The sequence below is a fragment of the Pelophylax lessonae genome, assembly GCF_965119305.1.
Source record: "Pelophylax lessonae genome assembly, chromosome: 4".
Classification (NCBI taxonomy): domain Eukaryota; kingdom Metazoa; phylum Chordata; class Amphibia; order Anura; family Ranidae; genus Pelophylax; species Pelophylax lessonae.
In genome coordinates, this window is record NC_138771.1 from 494,663,197 (window position 1) to 494,688,838 (window position 25,642).

The 25,642-nt window shown below is 46.8% G+C and overlaps 1 protein-coding gene across 1 annotated transcript in view; it reads right to left on the reverse strand.

The window, feature by feature from the left end:
- Positions 1-366: 366 nt before the first annotated feature.
- The window catches only part of CECR2 (CECR2 histone acetyl-lysine reader), a gene marked incomplete at its 5' end in the record, with an annotated part of 123,505 nt that continues 98,229 nt past the window's right edge, over positions 367-25,642 (reverse strand). The window contains 3 exons of the mRNA XM_082252707.1: positions 367-922; positions 9,446-9,542; positions 21,766-22,954. Of these exons, the coding sequence (XP_082108833.1) occupies positions 917-922; positions 9,446-9,542; positions 21,766-22,954 (1,292 nt within the window). The 3' untranslated portion in view covers positions 367-916. The remainder of the gene's footprint in view (positions 923-9,445; positions 9,543-21,765; positions 22,955-25,642) is intronic.

Below are 25,642 nucleotides of genomic sequence, written 5' to 3' on the forward strand. Positions count from 1 at the left end.
ATATCAATGATAAACCAAGCAAGTCGCAGACCAGAGACTATCTAATGGATTTAAAACAATTGCCAACGGCTTTTGATCGCTCAAATATCTGTGCAAAACTGCAATACAGTTTGGAATTCTAAAAATCAACAGTTTATACATTCATAACTGACTTTTTTTTTTTGACGGTTTCAGTGGGTCGCAAAACTATAACACAATACCATGTATGCGGCTTCGTTTGATATTTTAAATAATAAATCACTGTTTGCAAATCGCTCACAGCTAAAACGTTGACAAAATAGGAGCTTTTTGTTTCCGGACTCAATAGAAAAAAAAAAACTTACCAAAAACGTTTCATACCTATCAATTAAGCATACCACAAATTTATTGTTCCAGTTACTCATACCCACAATAAACAAAAAGGCAACTTGTATTTTATTTTCCTTGTCCTAAATTGACTGAATCCATCTCGTCACTGGGCAAAGTCTAGGTTACTCAACCACAATGGTGCCGGGAAAGAAGAGATCCATAAATCTCTATAATACATTAGTTGCAAAACAAAAGAAGATCCCAGAAAGAAACATGAAAGGGGGAAAAAAAAAAAAACTCCAGCACAAACATCAGGGAAAACGTGTGGATGAAGGCAGCAAGACGTAGCGTGTAAACAGAGGAGGCAGTGAAACCATGCTCCTCACTTCCTGAGAAAAGCTGTCTATGAGCCGGCCCCCACGGAGCAATTCAGTGTTATCCAACCACATACTGGGGCTTCTATTTAATAGGACACTTCGTAGGGGGGCTGCAGTAGTTCCACAAGATTAAGCCACATTGGTAGGAGATCCCAGAAGGCACACAGGCCCGGAATGGGCAATGGAAACTTGGTCTAGTGGGCTTTCTTCCCTTCTACACTTCAAAAAGACAATCTGTCAAGTCCATTCCTCTAGGTCTGTAGGAAGAAGAAAATATGTTTTTTTGTGAAACAGATAATCCTAATTTCCTCAGGAAGCACAGAAACAGTTTAGTATGAAATTCATTAAAGACATAGTTACCATCAATTATTTTATTACTACACTCCTAATACTGACATATTTTGTAGAACTGAACAAATAGCCATTCACATCAGTCTCTGCACCAGAGTAGCGTACACTCTAATGTTTGGCCACAGTCAGGCACTAATAAATGGATTTTTGTAAGATCTTACCGTAAAATCCTTTTCTCTTAAGCTCATTGACAGACGTAGCCTTCTTGATTCTCAAGAGCTGGGTTATGTTGTCTCCTCAGGAGTAGGACTAGGCAGAAAGACAAAACGTTCTGGCTCCACCTTAGGGGCAGTCCCTGAGGGTATATCCTCCCTCTCTCTGCTACAGGGAATCAGTTCTGTTCTAAAGCAGTAACAGAGAATTTAACCCAACCCAACTCAATGATAGAGGGGCGGGTACTACGTCTGTCAATGAGCTTAAGAGAAAAGGATTTTACGGTAAGATCTTACAAAAATCCATTTTTCTCTATCGCTCATTGACAGACGTAGTCTTCTTGACTCTCAAGAGCTGGGACATCCAGAAGCAGTGCCACAAATGAGGGGTGGGATTGACAAAAATCAAATCCAATCTAGAAGGCCCAACCGGTGCCAAACTAGACGTTTTAAAGGCTCATTATAAACAAAGAATGAGACTAAAAAGAAAAATTTCCAACGGAAAAAACCCTCGAGGCAGACCACTGGTCTCCTCAAATGGCGGCCTGCAAAACCTTGCGGCCAAACACGGCATCAGATGATGCCATTACATCAACTTTATAATGTTTTGTAAAGGTATGCACCGACGACCAGGTAGCCGCCTTGCACACCTGGACCACTGACGCCTGATGGCGAAAGGCCCATGACGCACTAAGCGCCCGAGTGGAGTGCGCCTTAACAGGGAACGGGGGCTCCCGACCCTTAATAGAATAAGCCTGTACCACCGTCTGTCTGATCCATTTGGAAATGGTCGCGGCAGATGCAGGCAACCCCTTTTTGGGTCCATCCGGGATCACAAAAAGTGAATCCGTCTTGCGAAACGAGTCTGTCGTTTTCAAGTATACCCTGATCGCCCGGACCACATCCAAGGAGTGTAAAGCAAACTCCCGAGGATGACTGGGCTTAGGACACAGGGAAGGTAATACAATTTCTTCATTCAGATGAAATTCTGAAACCACTTTTGGTAGGAAGGATGGATTCGGACGAAGAACCACCTTATCTCTATGAACCACCAGATATGGTGAACGACAAGATAATGCGGCCAGTTCTGACACCCTGCGTGCAGAAGTAATAGCCACCAAGAAGGCCACCTTCTGGGACAACTTAGGTAGAGGAATCTCCCTAATATCTTCAAAGGGAGGTTTCTGAAGAACCGACAACACTAAATTAAGATCCCAGGGTGGTAACGGCGCGCGCACTGGCGGAGCCAGATGTCGCACCCCCTGGATGAAATTCCGCACCAAGGAATGAGTAGCTAAAGGCTTCTGAAAGAAGATAGCTAATGCTGAGACCTGACCCTTGATAGTACTCAAGGCCAGTTTCTGCTCAACCCCTTGTTGCAGAAAAGCTAATATTCGACTAATCGAATAAGACCGTGGACGGAACCCCAGAGGTTCACACCATGCAATGTAGGACTTCCATGTACGATGATAAATCTTTCTGGAAGTCGCTTTCCTTGCTTCAACTAGAGTAGGAATAACTGAAGCTGACAAACCTTTGTCCTTCAGCACCTGGGTCTCAATAGCCAGGCCGTTAAAGCCAGCGATCGTAAAGCAGGATGGAAGATCGGTCCCTGAGACAGTAGGTCCTCCCTGAGAGGAAGTCTCCACGGGACGTCCGCCACCAGTCTGACCACGTCGGCGTACCAAGCTCGACGAGGCCAGTCCGGAGCTACCAGAATTACTGGAATTCCTTCCTCCTCTATCCTGCGAAGAAGTCTTGGCAGTAACGCGAGAGGAGGGAAGGCATACATTAGCTGGTATTGCCCCCACGGGGCGATCAGTGCGTCTGCGGTCTCTGCTAGAGGATCGCGGGAGCGAGCCACGAATCTCTGAACTTTCCTGTTGAATCGTGATGCCAACAGATCCACATCCGGGGTGCCCCACCGTAGGCACAACTGGTGGAAAACGTCTGGATGGAGGGACCATTCCCCCTGATCCAGAGTGACGGCTGAGATAATCTGCCTGCCAATTCTCCACCCCCGGAATGAACACCGCAGAGATCGCTGGAACAAGTCGTTCCGCCCAGCGAAGAATGCAAGCCACTTCTTTGGCCGCTCGGACACTCTTGGTGCCCCCCTGGTGATTGACATAAGCCACGGCCGTGGCATTGTCCGACTGGATCCGAACCGGGCTGCCCTGGAGCTGCTCGGTCCAGTGAATCAGACAAAGTCTGATCGCTCTCAGTTCCAATACATTTATCGGCAACCTGGATTCTTCCGGGGACCAAAGTCCCTGGACAGATAACTGACCGAGAATTCCTCCCCATCCGGATAGGCTGGCATCCGTGGTCACTATCGTCCAATATATTGGCAGAAATGACTTTCCCTGGCTGAGCATCGGAGACCGAAGCCACCAGACCAGAGACTCTCTGGTCTGTTTGCTCAATCGGATCTGATTGTCCAGGGATTCCGGATTCCGATTCCATCTGAGAAGAATCTCTTGCTGTAGAATTCGGGTATGGGACTGGGCAAATGGGACTGCTTCGAAGGAAGCCACCATCAACCCCAGAACCCTCATGCAAGTCCGAAGGGAAGACCAGCTGTTGGATAGTAACAACTGGACTGCTGATTGAATCTTTCGGAGTTTCCCTACCGGAAGGAAAACTCTTGTCCTGACTGTGTCTAGAATTAGACCCAGATATTCGAGCCTCTGGGTGGGAACCAGAAATGACTTTTGCTGGTTCACCAGCCACCCGAATTCCTGTAAAGAAATCATAGTAATTTCTATGTTTTGTAGCAAGGTCTGAGGAGACTCTGCATGAAGCAGAAGATCGTCTAGGTAACCAAGAATCGATATGCCTCTTTGGCGCAGTAGTGCCAACATTGGGGCCAACACCTTCGTGAAGACCCGAGGAGCCGTGGCGAGACCGAAAGGTAACGCCACAAACTGATAGTGGTTGTCTTCTACGGAAAAGCGTAGAAACCGCTGATGTCCTGCGAAAATGGGAATGTGAAGATATGCGTCCTTGATGTCTATGGACGCTAGGACATCCCCTGGATGCAGGAAGGCTGCTACTGTGCGAATGGACTCCATTCTGAATCTTCTTATGTTGACAAAAGAATTGAGTGCCCTTAAGTCCAGAATTGGACGCACTTTGCCCTCTTTCCTGGGTATTGTAAATAGGTTTGAATAAAACCCTTGAAAACGTTCTGTCCAAGGAACGTGGACTACCACTCCTTGTTGTAGTAAATCCGTGACTGCTCTCCGCAGATCTTGTAAACGATCCGGGGATAGTCGAATATTGGAAGGGAAGAATCGCGCCGGTGGGAGAGATCGAAACTCGATCTTGTACCCTGACCTTATGACTTCGCAAACCCACTTGTCCGGGATTCTGGAAAGCCATGGATCCGGGAACCGGCGAAGACGTCCCCCCACCCCAGTTATGGGTGGGGGCGCACCTTCAGGCTTTGGACGATTTATCTTCAGGTCTGGAGGGGGCGGGCTTTTGCTTGCCCGACCAACGACCCCTGACGCCTCCTGAAGGAGCTTTGGAGGACTTAATTTTTTCACCCGCGGGACGAAAAAACCTCTTGTGAGCAGAAAAAGAAGGCCCTCGTCTTTGACGAGTTCCTTTACCTTTAAAATTTTGCGGTAAAAAGGTGCTCTTTCCACCCGTGAGATCCTTAATGATCTTATCTAAGTTGGCTCCAAATAGACGCTCTCCTAAAAAGGGGATATTAGCCAATGCTTTTTTGGAACCTTGGTCGGCTAACCAACCTTTTAGCCACAGTGTACGCCTGAGAACCACTGCTGAGACTGATGCTCGCGCCAATAATGGAGTGGCGTCTAACGCCGCATCACACACAAACTGTAACCCCTGTATCATTTGTTCCAACAAATCTGATACCGCCTGAGGGACCTCTTCTAAGTCCCGGCGTAACCACTTGGTCCATTCAGTTACAGCCTGCGAAACCAGACCAATAGCTATTATAGGTCTGAAAGCTGATCCAATCAAGGAAAACATGGTGCGAGACATAGCTTCTATCTTGCGATCCACTGGATCTTCATTTAGAAATAGTAAAAGTGCGTTTTGGCAGACGCCATTCTTCTTCGATTGGATTGCCAAAACATTTGGGCAATGGAAAAACCTTCGCCACTTTGATGCGTTTTTTAGTCCCAAAAGGGATCTCAGTTTCAGCTATTTCCGACGGAATACCCTGTAATCTTAAGGTTTCTTGAACAGATACAATGAGTGCGGTTACCAACGCTTCCTCTCTGGCTATGGCTGATGCCGAAACATCCTCCTCACTGTCTGAAGAGACAGTACCCGAGACACCAATCCCAGATGAAGTACCTGTAACTGCAGAAATAGGCTCAGAGTCTGAATCCGAGGTTTCAGATAATAAGGGGTTAGGCGGGGGTCGCTTTCTTGCGCCCTGTCCCTGACAAGCCACTTCCACTCGGGACACAAAAGTTTCCATAATAGCTGACCATGATTCAACCATCAGTGGGGTGCTGGAGGATCCTGCAGACCCCTCGAGGGGATCCGGAGGAGATACATGAGTGGCAGGGTCCATGTTAATTCAGGACACCTTTGCCAGAAAAAACAAAAAAACTTTTTTTTTTTTTTTTTTATGCGTCTCCCCCTAGCGCAATAGCGCCCCTCAGAGTACCTGCTTCTCGATCCCCACAGAGAGAGAGAGGGACCCCCAAGGCTCACCAACTGATGCAGTGAAGTTTCCAACCAACTGCAGTCAGCGTCTGTCTTTTACAGACTGGAAGGAGCTGTTGCTTTTCCCCGGGTAGAAGGACGTGGCTCCGCCCCCTGTGTACGCCTTCCGGCGTTCCCAGCTCTCCACGAGGTAGCTGGGCTCATGAAACATGGCCGCCCCCATACAAGAGACATAAGACTCCAAAAACATGGCGGCCGGCGTGACCTGAGGACATACATGCACTTGGTCTACGGCAAAATGGCGGCGGACCGCCGAAATCGTTTTCCCAGCACATCCACCTGCATCTCTGCTAAGTGGCGATATATGGATCTACAGGAGATACACTACAAATAAGGTAGGATTATACCTCCTATGTCTGCTGTAATGTTACAGTCTGCTGGGTAGAGTGTTAGCTTTCAAACCAAGTCCACTTCCCACAAACACATACTGTATTTACAAGGGGGACTTTTTAGTGTCAGATATATACTGACCATGTATGGAGGGGCCCATAATTCATACTGCCTCATAACGAGGAAAGAAAAAAGGGAACGTTTACTCACCATACCAAACCAACAGGCACCCTCTCTTCACAATACCCTCTCCACCGGGGTGGGGGGTTGTGGACCACTCCGGATGCCTCGACTCTCTGGTTCCTGGCGTCCAAGCGAGACTTTTAACTCGCAAGGTCAGTCCCTCTACTGGGACTCCGTCGCGGCCGACCCAGCGCGGAGCTCTGGTCTGCACGCGCTCGTAGGCAGAAACCGGGGTGACCACTGGATCTCAACATCCAGCCCGTCGCCCGGCCCCGCATACTTACTTGAATGTGTCGCGGCCGACCAAGCGCAATGCAATGGTCTGCGCGCGCTCGTAGGCCGGCTGGGGTGACCACAAGTGTCGCCCAGTCCGGCGTTTTTGCTTGAAGATCTCACAGGAAAAAAACACTGGAGAAAAACTACCTAAAAAATGTTTTTTCTAAAGAAAAAAATCTTGCCAGGACCAAAAGATCCCAGCAAGGAACTTAGGTCCTTACTCCTGACTAGACAGAAAAAAACTGATTCCCTGTAGCAGAGAGAGGGAGGATATACCCTCAGGGACTGCCCCTAAGGTGGAGCCAGAACGTTTTGTCTTTCTGCCTAGTCCTACTCCTGCGGAGACAACATAACCCAGCTCTTGAGAATCAAGAAGACTACGTCTGTCAATGAGCGATAGAGAAATTATTATTATTATTATTATTATACATTTACACTGATCAGCAATAAAATTATGAGAACTGGCACGTAAAAGTGAACAACACTGAATATTTCATTACAATGGCATCTGAAAGTAGGTGGAATTTATGAGACAGCAAGTAAACATGTTGTCCCTGATCTTGATGTGTTAAAAGCAGAAACATAAGCAGGCATTAGGATTTAGGTGACTTTGACAAGGGCCACATTGTAATGGCTGGACGACTGGGTCAGAGCATCTCCAAAACTGTAGCTCTTGTGAGATGTTCCCGGTCTGCAGTCGTCAGGACCTACCAAAAGTGGTCCAAGGAAGGAAAAACAGTGAACCAGCAACAGGGTCATAAGCAGCCAAGGCTCACTAATGCATGTGGGGAGTAAAGGCTGGCCTATATATTCTTAATCCAATAGAAGAGCTACTGCAGCTTAATTCTTGAAAAAGTTAATGCTAGTTCTGATAGAAAGGTGCCAGAACTCACCAGTGCATCACTGTTTGCTGTGCATGGGGCTGTGTAGCCATAGACTGGTCTGTGTCCATGCTGACCCTTGTCCACAGCAAAAAGGGCCCACAATGGGCACATGAGCATCAGAACTGGACCACAGGAGCAATGAAAAAAGATGGCTTAGTTTTTTGAATCGCATTTTCTTTTACATCATATGGATGGCCGGGTGTGTGTGTCCCTTACCTGGGGAACAGATGGCACCTGGATGCAGTATGGAAAGAAGACAAGCCGGCAGTGGCAGTGTGATGCTTTGCACAATGCTCTGCTGAAAAACCTTTGGTCCTGCCATTCATGTGAATGTTACTTTGGAGTTCATGCCTAGGTGGGTCAGGGAGTTTTAGCAGGAAAAGGGGAGCTACTTAAAAGCAGAGTTCCACCCTAATTTTAAGGTTAATAATTTACACCATCAATAACATTAAAACATTTCAAAAACGAATTGGATAATTTTTTTTTTGTTTCACTTACCTTATTTTGAATGAAAATTAACTTGCGTTCCTGCCACTTTCTCCTTATGCGGCTGCCGACATAATTTCCTACTTTGCATTGACTCTTGGGAGATGAGTGTCATCAATCCCAGGAGTCAATGCGCCTGTACCGGTGTCCCTCGTCGATTCCGGTGCAGGCACAAGAACAGATTCTGGGCATGCGCAATGACAAGAAATCCAGCTGTGGGATGACGCGCCTGAACCAGAAGTGACGAGGCATGGCATTCTGGGACTCCTAAATTCAGGAAGAGGGACACTGTAGCTTCAGCTGCCCACACCGCAGATGTCAGCGATGGACAAGAACTTTACAAGGTAAGTAATTCTTCTTACAGGTACACTAAACAGGGGACAGTTCAGAGGCCATCGTTGTTTAAAGAGGAAGTAAACCCTCCTCTGCAAGTTGACATGTCGCCGTCATACAGGTAAGCAGACTGCACGGCGGGGGCTCATTCTAAGGTAAGTATTGCATAATGAGCTAGTATGTGATGCATACTAGCTCATTATGCGTTTCTCTTACAGGTCGCCAAAGAAAAAAAAAAAATACGGGTTTACAACCTCTTTAAATGCACTAGCCCTGACTGTTCTGGGAGTATTTTTAGGTTAAAAAAAAAAATTTGGGTGGAACCCCGCTTTAATATTAGGTGGGTTGTCATGAGGTTATGGTGGGTGGACAGACTGCTATGGCCAATTGGTGAATATAGCTCCGACATTCTGCGGGACTGTGCAGAAAAAAAAAAACCACAGAGAATCACTCTCTCTGTACCAGATGAGCTTACATATTAATGTTCCCTCTATAGTCATTTATTACTACAACTAAACATTTCTATAGCTCTGACATATTCCAGTGCTGTACAGAGAACACCGAGCTGTGGAGGCACAAAAAGTAGGCCAACAATTTTGGGCAGAAGCTAGTTAACCTACCAGTGTTATTTTAGCTTGTGTAAAGAAACCACAAAACTTAGAAAACAAGCCACACAGACCGCAGGATGGAGGGCTGCTCCACTTCTTGTGTGGATAGTGGATCTAGGCAAAGGATACGAAACTTGCTGGACATCTTTATAATACCTGGTCAGTTTGTTCTTCTCTCTTCTCACCCAAGAGGATACACAGACTCCACCATTCAGCAGTCCAATATGAGAGTTTAATTGCCATTAAGGTTCACACAGGACTGCTGACGTTGAAGGAGCTTGGCTCCAAGTCAGGGAAACATCATGCCCGTTTGGTGTGTGCCCAGGATCCAGGCGGTTCAGAGGACTGCCAGTAGTGTTTGTTCATTTTTAACCAAATTATAGGTTAGCTTTACCCTACTGTGACATATGTTGGCTGATAGACGAAGTTATAAATAAGTAAAATAAATGCTGGCAGCTACTCACCTGGTCCAGGGGCACTGTGGGTGGTCTGTGCATTGTGTCCCCCTGTGAGTGGGCTCTTTCCTTGTGGAAAGGTGGGAGCTGCATCTGGAGACGCATTCTGAGGAGGAAAACAAAGTCATATTAGTGGCAACGTATTTTTGGTGGTCTCAGAAGTGTAACTACTGAGACCCAATTCCATTAGCTAAATCCTTTCAAGTTATCGATGTGTAAGTGTAACAATGACATAGCACACGCCATTCATTATACAAATAGAATACCACTGAAGTGATTTAGATACAATATTTCATTTTTATCTCATTGTATTTATTGTGAGATTGCATCTTATACACACACCTCTGTTTACCTTTATTACATACCATTACACACAATTTTTTCTGCATCTATTTATACACTTTTGTAAGATTGCATCTCATATACACCTTTGTCCACCTTTTATACACCATTCATCTTTATTATTCCAGCACAATGCACTTTACCTATTTGGCCCATCACCGCATGTAGTAATATTATTTATGATATATTAGTGATTTTATTAGTTTTCAGCACAATTTTTGAATAGCGCATCATCATTTTCTATTTATTCATTTGCACTTTTTGGCATTGGAATTTGCCATTCCCGGTGTCTGCAGCTGTTCTATAAAGATTATTTAATTTGTAAGTGTGATCGTGCGTGGGTACCCCCCTTTTCTGTTTTGTCACCTTTTGAATAGGTTACATGTTGCACCCGTATTTAGGGTGTATATAGCTCCGACATTCTGCAGGACTGCGGTCACAGATCTTACCTGTTCTGGCAGGCTGTCACTGGGCTATATCTACAACTGGAATGACATCTTCCCCTCAACCTTCCCCTCCAGAGTTTCTAGCTCTCTTCTAGCACTTTTCAGGGGTTAAGAACCCAAAGGTGGAGCATCTTACTACTGAGGGGGGGGGGGGGGGGGTGCACACCTATGTGAAGGTGAAGTGCCTCTAAAGAGAAGGGGGAAGGAGGAGTGAGGTGGGAGGGGGGGGGGAAGTGAGGGAAAGTGAACTGGAGGGACTAATGTTGGGAAAGTGTCAGGAAAAGAAATCCAGCCAAGGAAGAGGTTGTAAAAGACTAGACTTTGGCAAACCGTCTGGCTGGGAGAAGGTAGCGAGGGTTAATAATTATCTGACAGGAAAGCAGCTTGACAGGCAGAGAGGAATAGTGCGAGGATGAAAGGGAGCAGGTTGGGATAGTGGCTGAGGCAGGGAGGAAGATGCCGGAGTGGGAAAAAGCACTGAAGACTGCTGGAGATGGGAGAAATTGATAACGGAACTGACCTGTAATGCAAAAGAGCTGACCAAAACAAGGGGAAACTGTTCAGGACACTGCTGGGAGGAAACTTCAAGGCCTCTCCATACACCTAGGACCCCTGAGCAGTTTCTAGAGGTGCCTGTGAGAAATGACAGCCCTAGCTCTCAGTCCAGACACATCACTTGCTTTCCTGCAGCCCTCGGCGGGACCGGAAAGTGCTGGAGCGCCCAAGAACACAGGGGGATCATATGTGGCCCAGACAGGGAAGCTGATCGATGTGGTGTGGCAAGTACAGGAACAATGTCTTGTGTCTCTTCCTTTGGCATTCAGCTGCTGGAGGGAGAGACATACAGGGCATCGTTCCTGTACTTGCCACACCACACCGATCCACTCCATGTCTGGGTCCCCCTGTGAGCCCGAGCCCCCTACAGGAGGACTGGTGGTCCCCCCCATCAGTGGCCCTGAGTGTGTACCTTCTATAAAAAGGGAGGAAGAAGGTGGCATATTACTTGGTTAAAGAAGCAGATTGTGTACCATTTTGTTCTACTTTTGAGCAGTGTGAAAAAAAAAAAAAAAAAAAGATAATATAAAGTGGTAATGAAACAAACTGGCATTGAGAGGCATTTTGAATAGAAGATCCTTGAAGGGGAACAGTATATCCCTGGGAATGTTAACAGGAAGAATGCTGAGGTATTCTGCCCCCTGGTGGGGAATGTTCATTTGACATATGAGCTTTCCCATTGATATATGACATAAGGGTCAGAATTTAAAGTCTGTTATTCTTATAGGAAAAAAAAAAAAAAAACACCAACATGTTCTACTTACCTGCTCTGTTGCAAACTGTTTTGTGCAGAGTAGCCCTGACCCTCCTCTTCTTGGGTCCCTCTTCTGGCCCCTCCCTCCTGTTGGGTGCCCATTGGGGCAACCGAGCCGAGTCACAGCTCCTGGTGTCCATTCAGACATGCAGCCTAGCCCCGCCCCTCTCTCTCTCTCCTGATTGGCTAGCTGACTGACTGCAGCCAATGGCGCCGCTGCTGTGTCTCAGCCAATCAGGAGGAAGAATATTGGACGCCTGAGACACTGGTGGACATCGCTAGACAGAGAGAGACCTCGGGTAAGTGGAGCTGCGGCACACAGAAGGCTTTTATGTCCAGAATGCGTTAACATAAAAAACCTTCTGACTTTACAACCCCTTTAAAGTGAGAACATAAAGAGCATGGTGTGATTGGCACAAGGGGAATTTAGAAGAGGTGTTTTCAATCATAATTAAGATAACAGTGGAACACTATTAAGAGACTGGTTTGAATTTTTTGTAATTATATTTTCATGGTGAAGGTGTTTTATAATTAACGAACATAACGGTTTAAATTACCTGCATCATCAAATTTTTTTTTGTTTGCCGTTATCACTTTATGTGTATACCTGATTCCAACATCAAAGTTACAATACAAAGTACTGAAACGTGTGGCTCTTCTTGCCCAGCAAGGTAGTGCCACAATAGAATTAGGATTTTTTTGATAGGGTAGTAGATATGTTTTAGCCGTGTTTTTCTTTTGATGTGTTTATTATCTACCTCCTTCCCAAGCCTATTCGGACACTTCGCTCCTACATGTAAAAATCTATTTTTTTTTGCTAGAAAATTACTTGGAACCCCCAAACATACATATATACATATATGGGAAAAAGGGGGGGGGGATAAGGAGATATATACGTAAATACTATAGTATCTTGTCTTCCTGCTCATGGGTCCTCTGAATCAATTCCACTTACCTATATTTCACTCTAGCACCAGTTTAATTCATTTCTATTTATTATCAACCCCTTTTACACTATATATTTTGTCTACAGAATTTTCTGGTGGTATTCTCCTGAGATCTTCAACTATCTGGTTAGTTTATGTGCCCTGGTGGCCATGGATTCGGTTTCTTCAGTTCCCGACCAAGATGTTTCCCAGGGATCTCTGGTGTTTTCACCATGTAATGCTGACATTAGGCTTGACTGAGTACACTGGCCGGAGACATCCCAGGCTAGGGATAATCATATCCCTTCCCTATGATTTTATAAGTATTATTATCATTATTTTACATGCTGCTTTAAAAGGATTCTCTCTTTTCTACAGCAATGTGTTGCACCTGCTCCCGAGGAAGTGGAACGTATTCCGTAACGCGTAGAGCTTGTTTGTGGTGCATCCTATACCTTTATACCTTTGGATCCTATATGCTCATGGATTACAGTGCTCCATTTCAGTTTACAACCAGTCAGCCTCTCTACTTATTTATTTATTCATGTATTTGGTCTGCCAATACACCATTTATCTATTGTCCTATTTACAGTTATGCCCTAATGTCATTCTATGTATTTTTGATCTTACAATTAAATTGCTTTTGTACCATTATGTTAGACCCGCCTCTAACTTTTATTGATTTGTATGTCTATGTATCATATTATCTGCACACCTCATCTAAAGTCCCAAATGTCCCCCCTTATACCTTGATCTACTTTTATGCAACAGCTGGCTTAATAATATAATAAATATATATATATATATATATATATATATATATATATATATATATATATATATATATATATATATATGGATTTTTGTAAAATCTTACCGTAAAATCCTTTTCTCTTAAGTTCATTGACAGACGCAGTCCTCTTGATTAATATCAAATTGGGTTATACTGCCCTCTACAGGAGTAGGACACTAGGCAGAAGGAAAACGTTCTGGCCACACCTTAGGGGCAGTCCCAGAGGGTATATCCTCTCTCTCCCTGCTACAGGATGTCAGTTATGTCACAAAGCAGTGTCAGAGAATTTAACCCAACCCAACTCAAAAGTAGAGGGGCGGGTACTGCGTCTGTCAATGAGCTTAAGAGAAACTTTACGGTAAGATTTTACAAAAATCCATTCATGAGGGGTGGGATAACAGAAATCAAAATCCAATCTAGAAGGCCCAACCGGCGCCAACTAGAAGTTTTAAAGGCTCATCAGACAAAAGGATGAGACTCAACTGAAAACCCAACAGAAAAAATCCCTCGAGGTAGACCAACAGTCTCCTCAAATTGCGGCCTGCAGAACCTTGCGGCCAAAAGAGGCATCAGACGATGCCATCACATCAACTTTATAAAATTTTGTAAAGGTATGAACCGACGACCAGGTAGCCGCCTTGCAAACCTGGACCACTGACGCCTGATGGCGGAAGGCCCAGGAAGCGCTAAGCGCCCGAGTGGAGTGCGCCTTAACAGGGAACGGAGGATTCCGACCCTTAATAGAATAAGCCTGTACCACCGTCTGCCTGATCCATTTGGAGATAGTCGCAGCAGATGCAGGCAACCCCTTCGTCTTACGAAACGAGTCCGTAGTTTTCAAGTATACCCTGATTGCCCGAACCACATCCAAGGAATGTAACGCAAACTCCCGAGGATGACTGGGCTTAGGACACAGGGAAGGTAACACAATATCTTCATTCAGATGAAACTCTGAAACCACTTTAGGAAGGAAGGATGGATTCGGACGAAGAACCACCTTATCCCTATGAACCACCAGATATGGGGAACGACAAGATAATGCAGCCAGTTCTGACACCCTGCGTGCAGAAGTAATGGCCACCAAGAAGGCCACCTTCTGGGATAACGTAAGCAAGGGAATCTCCCTGATATCTTCAAAGGGAGGTTTCTGAAGAACCGACAACACCAGATTAAGATCCCAGGGCGGTAAGGGCGCGCGGAGCCAGGTGCCGCACACCCTGGATGAAATTCCGCACCAAGGAATGGGTAGCCAAAGGTTTCTGAAAGAAAATTGCCAACGCTGAAACCTGACCCTTGACAGTACTCAAGGCCAGCTTCTGCTCAACCCCCTGTTGCAGAAAAGCCAAGATTCGGGTCACTGAATAGGCACGTGGAGGAAAACCAAAGGATTCACACCACGCAATATAAGACCTCCATGTGCGATGATAGACTTTTCTGGAAGTCGCTTTCCTTGCTTTAATTAAAGTAGGAATAACTGAAGTCGACAATCCCTTGTCATTCAGCACCTGAGTCTCAATAGCCAGGCCGTTAAAGCCAGCGATTGTAAAGCAGGATGGAAGATCGGTCCCTGAGACCGCAGATCCTCCCTGAGAGAAGTCTCCAAGGAGCATCCGCGACCAGCCTGACCAAGTCGGTGTACCCGGGTCTACAAGGTCAGTCTGGAGCTACCAGGATAACTGGAATTCCCTCCACCTCTATCCTGCGAAGAAGTTTCGGCAGCAACTTGAGAGGAGGGAAGACATACAGTAGCTGATACTGTCCCCACGGGGCGACCAGCGCGTCTGCTGCGTCCGCTCGAGGATCTCGGGAGCGGGCTACAAGCCTCCGCACCTTCCTGTTGAGCCGAGCTGCCAACAGATCCACCTCCGGGGTGCCCCAATTAATGCACAGCTGGTGAAATACCTCTGGATGAAGAGGCCATACCCCTTGATCCAGAATCTGATGGCTGAGAATCTGCTGCCGATTTTCCACCCCCCGAGTGAATACCGCGGAGAGAGCCGGAACAAACCGTTCCGCCCAATGAAGAATGCTGGCCACTTCTATGGCCGCCAGAGCACTCTTGGTGCCCCCTTGGTGATTGACATAAGCCACGGCCGTGGCCTTGTCTGACTGGATCCAAACCGGGTTGCCCTGAAGCTGCTTTGTCCAGTAAATCAGACAAAGTCTGATCGCTCTGAGCATCGGAGACCGAAGCCACCAGACCAGAGACTCCCTGGTCCGCTCGCTCAACCGGATCCGATTGTCCAGAGAATCGGGATTCCGATTCCATCTGAAAAGAATCTCCTTTTGGGGAATTCGGGTATGAGACTGGGCATACGGTACTGCCTCTAAGAAGGCCACCATCAGTCCCAGGACCAGATAGTTCAATCTCCTGTTGGGAACTAGGAATGATCTTTGGGAAAAGTGAAGAAAACGTTCTGCTCAAGGAGCGGGAACTGCCGCTCCCTGTTGCATCAAATCCATTACTGCCCCCCACAAAGCTTTTAAGCGATCCGGGGATAGTTGAATGTTGGAAGGAAGAATCGCACCGGTAGAAGTGATCGAAACTCGATCTTGTATCCCGACCGTATGACCTCGCGAACCCCTTAGTCCGGGATTCTGGAAAGCCATGGATCCGGAAACCGGTGAAGATGTCCCCCCACCCCAGAGATGGGTGGGGGCGCACCTTCAGGCTGTATTGGTCTTATCTTCAGGTTTGGCTGAGCCGGACTTTTGTTTACCCGACCAGCGCCCTTTGAAACCCCCTGAAGGGGCTTTGGAGGGCTTCCCTTTATCGCCCGCCCCAGCGGAATGAACAAACTTTTTGTGAGCGGAAAAGGAAGGTCCTCGCCTGTTACGAGGTCCTTTACCCTTAGCAGTCTGTGGCAAAAAAGTGCTCTTGCCCCCAGTGAGATCCTTTATAATCTCATCCAAGGTGAGATTAGCCAAAGCTTTTTTGGAACCTTGATCCGCCGACCAGCACTTTAACCACAACACGCGTCTGAGGACCACTGCTGAAACCGATGCACGCCCTAGCAAGGGAGTGGCGTCCAGGGCGGCGTCACAGATGTACTGTAACCCTTGTATAATCTGCTCCAGCAAATCTGATACTGCCGGGGGGATACTTCTCCCCTTTATGTCCCGGCGTAACAATTTGGTCCATTCTGACAATGTTTGTGAAACTAAACCAATGGCAACCACTGGCCTAAATGTTGACCCTATCAGGGAAAAAATGGAGCGGGATTCCGCTTCCACTTTTCGATCCACCGGATCCCTAAAGGACGGAGCATCCTCCAACGGGATAACAGTGGCTTTATTTAGCCTGGAAATCGGTGGGTCCACCACTGGTGGTACCGTCCATTTTTTAAGGAGGGATTCCTGAAACGGATAGCGCCTAGCAATGCGTTTGGAAATAGCAGGGGTTCGTTTCGGATGATCCCATTCTTCTTTAATTAGATTACCAAAACATTTGGGCAAGGGAAAAACCTTCGCCATCTTAGTAGGCTTGCTGGTACCAAAGGGAATTTCAGTGTCAGCTACCTCTGCCGGTGTAACCTCAAGACTTAAGGTTTCCCGGACAGACATGACTAGTGCGTCCACCAACGCTTCTTCTTGCGCTATGGCGGAGGCCGAAACGTCCTCCTCACTGTCTGAGGAGACCGTACCCGAGACAGCAGCCCCAGAAGAGGGACCTGCAGCTGCAGTGACCAGCTCAGAATCCGTATCTGAAGTGTCAGATGAAATAGGGGTAGGCGGGGGTCGCTTTCTTGACCCCCGTCCCTGACAGGCCACCTCCACCCGGGATACCAAAGACTCCAAAACTGCTGATAATGCATCAAATCACAAGTGGGGTACTGGAGGGTCCTGCGGCCACCTCGAGGGGATCAGGTGGGGATACATGTGTGGCAGGGTCCATGATTATTCAAGACACTTGCCAGCAAACAAAAAATAATTGCAAAGAAAAATTTTTTTTTTTTTGTAATCCCCCAGCGCAACAGCGCCCCTCAGTGTTACCTGCTTTGGACCCCACAGAGAGAGAGCGAGAGAGAGAGAGAGACCCCAAGGGCTCACCACCTAATGCACAGAAGTTTCACCAACCTGCTCTCAGCGCTGTCTCTTACAGACAGGAAGTCTTTTGGATCGTTTTTCCGGGTAAAGGAGGCGGCTCCGCCCCTTTCCACGCCTTCCGGCGCTTCCCATGCTACTCCTCGAGGTAGCTTGGTCATCTCCAAGATGGCCACCCCCCATGCCGGAGACACGAGGCTACGCCAAGATGGCGTCCCCGTGCGACCTGTGGGAGGATGGCGGCGGTCTCTGTGGAAAGATGGCAGCGACTGCTATATCCTGTGGCCTGCGGAAGGCAGGCATCGGCCTGCGGGAGGATGGTGGTGGCGGATGGCGGTAGTCTAGGCATTGCAACCTTATGTATCAGGTAGGATCATATCACCCTCTTACATGGCCATCCTAACAGTAATGCCAGCCACTGACTTCAGTCATGGTCCCTTTACAGTGCCCACTCATACAGTGACTTCGGATCGTCAGCTCCCAAACCAAGCCCCCTGGTTCTTATTCACCAAATCACCCTCAAAAAGGGGGATCTGTGACCTGTTATAGGATAGAGTTGGGATCCAGGATCATGAGGGTCCGATCATCCCAGGGAGGGGCCCGCGTCCACCCACAAACCCGTCAGGGGGAGAGGGGGGAACATTTTACTCACCATACCGGAACAGGCGGGCGCCAACTCCTGACAGAACCCCTTTCCACCGAGGTGGGGGGGCTGTCGACCAATACGGACGCCGTGACTCAGTTACCAACTGGTCATCGGCATCCCGGCGAGACGTTTAACTCGCAGGGTCAGTCCCCGTCCAGTGGGACTATGTCGCGGCCGACCCAGCGCGGAGCTAGGGCCTGCACGCGCTCGTAGGCTGACTGGGGTGACCACTGGATCTCAACATCCAGCCCATCGCCCAGTTTCAGCATACTTGCTTGAAGATCTCACAGGAACAACTGGAGAAAAAAAGCTGCCCTAAAAAAAATGTTTTTCTAAAAAATCTTGCCAGGACCAAAGATCCCAGCAAGGAACTTAGGTCCTTACTCCTAACTAGACAGAAAAAAACTGACATCCTGTAGCAGGGAGAGAGAGGATATACCCTCTGGGACTGCCCCTAAGGTGTGGCCAGAACGTTTTCCTTCTGCCTAGTGTCCTACTCCTGTAGAGGGCAGTATAACCCAATTTGATATTAATCCAGAGGACTGCGTCTGTCAATGAGCGACAGAAATATAGAATAAAATGGTGTGTGTTGCAATTTTTTGTCACACAGCATGTCACGGCGTTTTTCAAACGCAATTTTTTTTTTTAAACAGTAAAGTTAGCCCTTTTTTTGTAGAATGTGAAAGATGATGTTATGTCGAGTAAATGGATACCTAACATGTCACACTTTAAAATTGCGTCTGCCCGTGGAATGGCGGAAAACTACGTTTACATATGCGTGCGGAAGTAACGCATGCATTCGCATTTGCACGTAAGCATGGTGGAACGGTGGCGCTTCAAATTTAGTTTTTTTATTTTATACAAATTTAATTTTTTTACTTTTTGTACAAACTTTGCTATTAGAAGGGATGAACAACTTCCCTTGTGATAGCATGGGCCATGAGAGAACCTCTTTATGGAGAGATTTGGGGTCAAATCTCTTCTCTGCCCCCCCCCCCCCCCAATGCAGCTGATCGGAAAAAAGATTGGTCCGACTGGCTGCTTCTCTGGCCTCTGGTGGCCAGGTAAACAAAGGAGCGGAGCCGGAAGTGACGAATACTCGTCGCTCCCGGTTTCCAGGGTTACAGAGGAAAACCATGTCAGTTCTCTCTCTGTCCCAGGCAGCCTTTGCCGCTGACCGATTCGCTCTCGGCCTCCGTGATGGGACCGGAGAACCCGGGAGAGGCAGCAGCGGGAGGGGGGTGGGACCCTCTTCCACCACCCGCAGAAGTGATGGAGAGGCTAATTAGCCACTGAGATAACTTCTACAGAATCGCCGGCTGATAATCATGGCACCAGGATGATGCCTGTAGGTGCAGGCATCATCCCGGTATAACCACTGTACGTCCTTGGGTGGAAAGTGGTTAAAAACATTTTGTATGATCACACAGCCCTGGTAATCTTTGGGAAGATTTGGGATTTTACTTACAGCTGTGGCCTAAAGTTTCGAGAATGACAAAAATAATACATTTTCAGAAAGTCTGCTGCCTCAGTTTTTATGATGGCAATTTGCATATACTCCAGAATGTTATGAAGAGTGATCAGATGAATTGCGATTAATTGCAAAGTCCCTCTTTGCCATGAAAATTAATCCCATAGAAAAGCATTTCCACTGCAATTGTGAAGAAGGCTTCAGGGAACACAAGAAAGCCCAGCAAGAACCAGGATCACCTCCTACAGTTGATTCAGATGTGGGAACGGAGCAGCACCAGTGCAGAGCTTGCTCAGGAATGGCAGTAGGCAGGTATGAATGCATCTGCACGCACAGTGAGGAGAAGCCTTTTGGAGGATGGCCTGGTGTCAAGAAGGGCAGCAAAGTCATTTCTCTCTAGAAATAACACCTGGGACAGACTGATATTCTGAAAAAAGTACAGGGATCGGACTGCGGTAAAGTCATTTTCTCTGATGAATCCCCTTTCCGATTGTTTGGGGCATCTGGAAAAACCCTTGTCCTGAGAAGAAAAGGTGAGCGCTACCATCAGTCCTGTGTCATGCCGATAGTAAAGCATTCTGAGACCATTTGGGGTTTCTTCTCAGCCAAGGGAGTGAGCCCGCTCACATTTTTCCCAACACCACAGCCATCGATAAAGAATGGTACAAAAACATCCTGAGAGCAACTCCTCCCAACCATCCAAGAAGAGTTTGGTGATGAACAATGCCCTTTGCAGTACGATGTAGCACCTTGCCATAAGGCAAAGGTGATACCCAAGGGGCTTGGGGAACAAACATTGAAACTTTGGGTCCATGGCCAGGAAACTCCCCAAACCTTAATGGCACTGAGAACTTGTGGTCAATCCTCAAGAGGCAGGTGAACAAAAGAACCCCACAAATGCAAAAAAAACTCCAAGCATTGAACATGCAAGAAGGGGCTGCCATCAGTCAGGATGTGGCCCAGAAGCCGATTAACAACATGCCAGGGGGAACTGCAGAAGGATCAACACTGCAAATATTGACTCTTTGCTTAAACTTAATGTAATGGTCAATAAAAACCTTTGACACTTATGAAATGTTTGTATACTTTAGTATACCATAGTAACATCTGACAAAAAGATCTAAACCCACTGAAGCAGCAAACTTTGGGAAAATTAATAATGGTATTATCTCAAAGCTCTTAGGCAGGGCTGTACTGTACACAAAATAGTACCGTATGATTTGTAATGGCTCTGTACTGAAACGTGTGGCTCTTCTTGCCCAGCTCACAGCTATGACTGGAAAAATCATCTGCCTTCCCATAAAATCGCTGCCATTTGCCTTTAAAAACCCACTTTCAATGTTTCCTCGTGTATTGTTTCCAATTACCCAAAGGAAGGGAGCAAAGCTTTTTATGGCGTACAAAATATCTGACTGACACCTGGTGGCGATATTATTCGTACTAAATGAAAAAAACTGAGCTGGAGTAAAAAAACATTAGACAAGCAACATAATTTTGCGTCGTGGGAGGCATTCTGTTCTCCCAGTCTTATGCACCTGAAGCCCCTTCTGCACTGCACAGTCAAGTCCCTGATCCTCCAATTCATAAGCAATACACCTCAGACCAGGATCTACCCCGATCCTGCTGAACGGACAATGAAGGACAATAACCAGTCTGCTCTCTCTTCTAACCTGTAAGCTCCCAGTGTTAGATGACATTATACATGAAACCAAAATTAGACAGATTCGGGTACTTATACTGTCTAATTAAAACTTCATTGTTCAACAAATAGAGAACTGCATTAAAAAAAAAAAAAAAAAAAAATTATCTACATGGAGTGCAAATTTAGGACTATGTCACATTTGAACTATTTTGTAGCAATGATTCGAACGGTTAGCCAATTCTAAGGCTGGCCATACATTATACAATATTTTTATATTTAAATTTTCTTTAGACTTACTTTCAACTACGTAGTGCAAGGGCCTGCCTGACTGCATACAAATTGAAAGTGTTTAGGTGTGAACTCCTATTATATGGTTTTGGTAAATCTAAAGGAAAATTGTTCAAAAGAATTGTAAAATGCATGGCCAGCCTAAGTCTGAATTGCAGTAATTCTGGTGATGCGGAGTTCACAGAAGATAGTTGGGAAATGCGATAGCATTGTTCGAGTTTTCAGTTCAGTAATCAGGAAGTTAAAAGACACTAGAATTCTCACAGGATAAAACGGAATTTTCCCGTACATGCTGAAAATGTTCTCCGCCTGAAAAAAGAAAACCAATGTAGCCACCACATTTAAGGACTGGTAAGTTGTTCTTGGGTCTAGAGACTTTAATGGTTTCTACCAGTAAAACAATGTTCTGCTTTTAATCTTACCCTTGTTGATGGTACATCTCCTGGAACTGTGGCATGCTCCCTCTCTGCTCCATCATCACAGCATGGAAATGGCCCCTGTTCTCCATGTGTGGATAATTGGGCACCATTCTAGGCTGGCCATTGGTTTGTCCATGCACAGGGTGGCGAGCTGGATGCAAGGGCTGCTGGGGGTACCCATGGGGTTGGTGGTGATGCTGGGGTGGGTAACGAGATTGGGTCATCATATTGGATGGTGGTCGGAAGTTTGAGCTGCCCCAATTGCTTGGTACACCATAGGGAAAGCCCCCACTTTGTCTTTTGTGACTGTCCAAGTCCAGGAATTGTTTTGGGCTCTCTGGCCTCTCCAAAGATCCTTCACTCTTTTCTTCCACATCTTCGGAGCTGTCACCAGGGACCGCCCTGGGTTCTCCCTCCAGCAGAGGAGACATTAGAAGATTCCTCATTTCCCCCATGCCCTGAATGGCCACTGACCCACTTGGTTGGGAATAGCCTCCTGGGTGTTGAGGAGCCTGGTGGGAAGAATGATGCCAACTTTGGTATTCCTGAGTGTAATAGGGAGGCCGCTGGTAATGTTGATATGTTTGCTGGGCATGCTGTGGGTGGTGGTATGGATACGCCTCAGCTTGGTGGTGGAACCGAGGATATGATGCTTGGTGAGGCTGTTGGTGTACATTCCCAAATCTCGGTGAGAATGGGGATGGCTGATAACCGGGGGGCCTTTGAAAACCAAAACTGTGGTCCATAATAGGTCCAGGTTTGTGACCACCAGATGGATAGATAGGAGCCATGTCAGTTTGGTGTTTTGGTGCAAAAGTATTTACTGAAGGCGGGTGCGGTGTAAGGTCTTGGTGCTTAACTGGCTGCAGTGCTGTTTTGGTGGCACCAAGCAATGACTCCTTCAGCTTAGGCGTCTCAACTGGCTTTTGTGGCACAGCTGCATCATCAAAACCATTTAAAGAGCTGGGTTTTGGATCCATGTCCTTTTCAACTTGGCTGTCAATTTCAGAAGTCCACTGCTTCTCCCCATTCTTCACACCACTAGGCAACGTGCTGCTTGGAGGTGGAGGGTTCTCCTGGGTTGGCAGAACTGTCACATGCCCTCCATTTGTAGTTGGTGAAACATCTGGCGTGGGCGGAGTCTCTGCTTGCAGAGTTGGAGGAGGCAATGATGGTGAAGGCAGTGGAGAGTCTAAAAAACAAAAAGTTGAGCGACAATGAGAGCAATTCTATATTATTGCAAGGAAAGACTGCATTTTAGATGAAAAATTCATTACAAAATAAAATAGGACAACCCCTCTGAGACCTTCGCTAAAATATAAAGAGACCTTTTATCTGTGGTAGTCCTGAGAAACTATAACTCTACCTAAAACTATCAACAATACAATTATCTCATTACTAAACCCTCAGCACAAAAGCTTACATATATTTGTGTGCACCAAATGTTTTTGCAAACTCAATATTACTTTGTAAAAGTAGCCGTGAAACATCACTGGGCTGTACATAGCCTGTGAAGAGACAAGAACTCACTGCTCAAGGTGGTGTAATTGCCTGATGACTGAATTACCTGATGTAATGATTAAGCCCACAGTCAGTGTGTGAAACGCGTCTACCTTGTCACGATTGTCATATTTGGATGTCCAGTCAATAAAAATGGATTTTTGTAAAATCTTACCGTAAAATCCTTTTCTCTTAAGCTCATTGACAGACGTAGTCCTCGTTGATTAACAACAACTCGGGTTATACTGCCCTCTACAGGAGTAGGACTAGACAGGAAAGAAAACGTTCTGGCCACACCCTAGGGGCAGTCCCAGAGGGTATATCCTCTCACTTCCTGCTACAGCAAATCAGTTATGTCACAAAGCAGTGTTTAGAGAATTTACCCCAACCCAACTCAAAAACAAACAGAGGGGCGGGTACTACGTCTGTCAATGAGCTTAAGAGAAAAGGATTTTATGGTAAGATTTTACAAAAATCCATTTTTCTCTGTCGCTCATTGACAGACGTAGTCCTCGTTGATTAATAACTCGGGACGTCCCAAAGCAGTACCACAAATGAGGGGTGGGATAACAGAAATCAAAATCCAGAAGGCCCAACCCGGAGCCAACCAGAAGCATCAAGGACTCATCGAGCAAAAAGATGAGACCTAAGTGAAACACCCAACAAACCCTTGAGGTAGACCAACAGTCTCCTCAGATTGCGGCCTGCAGAACCTTGTGGCCAAAAGATGCATCTGACGATGCCATCACATCAACTTTATAAAATGTTGTAAAGGTATGAACCGACGATCAAGTCATCACCTTGAAAACCTGGATCGCTGACGCCTGATGGCGGAAGACCCAGGAGACACTAGGCGCCCGAGTAGAGTGCGCCTTAACAGGGAACGGAGGATTCCGACCCTTAATAGAATAAGCCTGTACCACCGTCTGACTGGTCCATCTAGATATGGTCGCGGCAGACACAGGCAACCCCCTTCAAGGGCTATCCGTGATCACAAAAAGTGAGTCTGTCTTACGAAAACAAGTTAGTAGTAGTCAAGTGTATCCTTCTGAACCCCATCCAAGGAGTGTAATGCAAACTACCAAGGATGGCTAGTCTTAGGACACGGGGAAGGTAACACAATATTTTTATTCAGATGAAAACTCTGAAAACCACTTAGGAAGGATGGATTTGGAAGAAGAACCACCTTATCCCTATGAACCACCAGATAGGGGGAACGTCAAGATAATGCGGCCAGTTCGGACACCCTGCGTGCAGAAGTAATGGCCACCAAGAAGGCCACCTTCTGGGATAATGTAAGCAAGGGAATCTCCCTAATATCTTCAAAGAGAAGTTTCTGAAGAACCGACCACACTAAATTAAGATCTAAGGCGGTAAGGGTGCACGCACTGGCGGAGCCAGATGTCGCACCCCCTGGATGAAATTCCGCACCAAGGAATGATTAGCCAAAGGTTTCTGAAAGAAGATTGCTGAAACCTGACCCTTGATAGTGCTCAAGGACAGTTTCTGCTCAACCCCTTGTTGCAGACAGACCAAGATTCGGGTCACCGAATAGGTATGTGGGGGAAATCCAAAGGATTCTCACCACGCAATATAAGACTTCCATGTGCTGGAAGTCGCTTTCCTTGCTTTACCTAGGAGGTAGGAATAACTGAAGCTGACACTCCCTTGTCCTTCAGTACCTGGGTCTCAATGGCCAGGCCATTAAGCCAGCGATTGTAAAGCAAGATGGAAGATCGGTCCCTGAGACCGCAAATCCTCCCTGAGAGGAAGTCTCCAAGAAGCGTCCGCGACTAGCCTCACCAAGTCGGCGTACCAGGCTCGACGAGGTCAGTCCAGAATTTCCAGAATAACTGGAATTTCCTCCACCTCTATCCTGCGACGAAGTTCCCGCAGTAACTTGAGAGGATGGAAGGCATGCCGTAGCTGATACTGCCCCCACGGGGCGATCAGCGTTTCTGCTGCGTCCGCTAGAGGATCGCGGGTGCGAGCTACAAACCTCCGCACCTTCCTGTTGAGCCAAGGTGCCTACAGATCCACATCCGGGGTGCCCCAATGAAGGGACAGCTAGTGAAAAACCTCTGGATGAAGAGGCCATACACCTTGATCCAGAATCTGACGGCTGAAATAATCTGCCTGCCGATTTCCCACCCCCGGAGTGAACACTGCGGGGAGATCCGGAACAAACCGTTCCGTCCAACGAAAGATGCTAGTCATTTCGATGGCCACCAGGACACTCTAAGTGCCCCTTTCTTGACATAAGTCACGACCGTGGCATTGTGCGATTGGATCCGAATCGGGCTGCTCTAGAGCTGCTCGGTCGAGTAAATCAGACAAAATCTGATCGCTCTCAGTTCCGATACCCTATTGGTAACCTGGA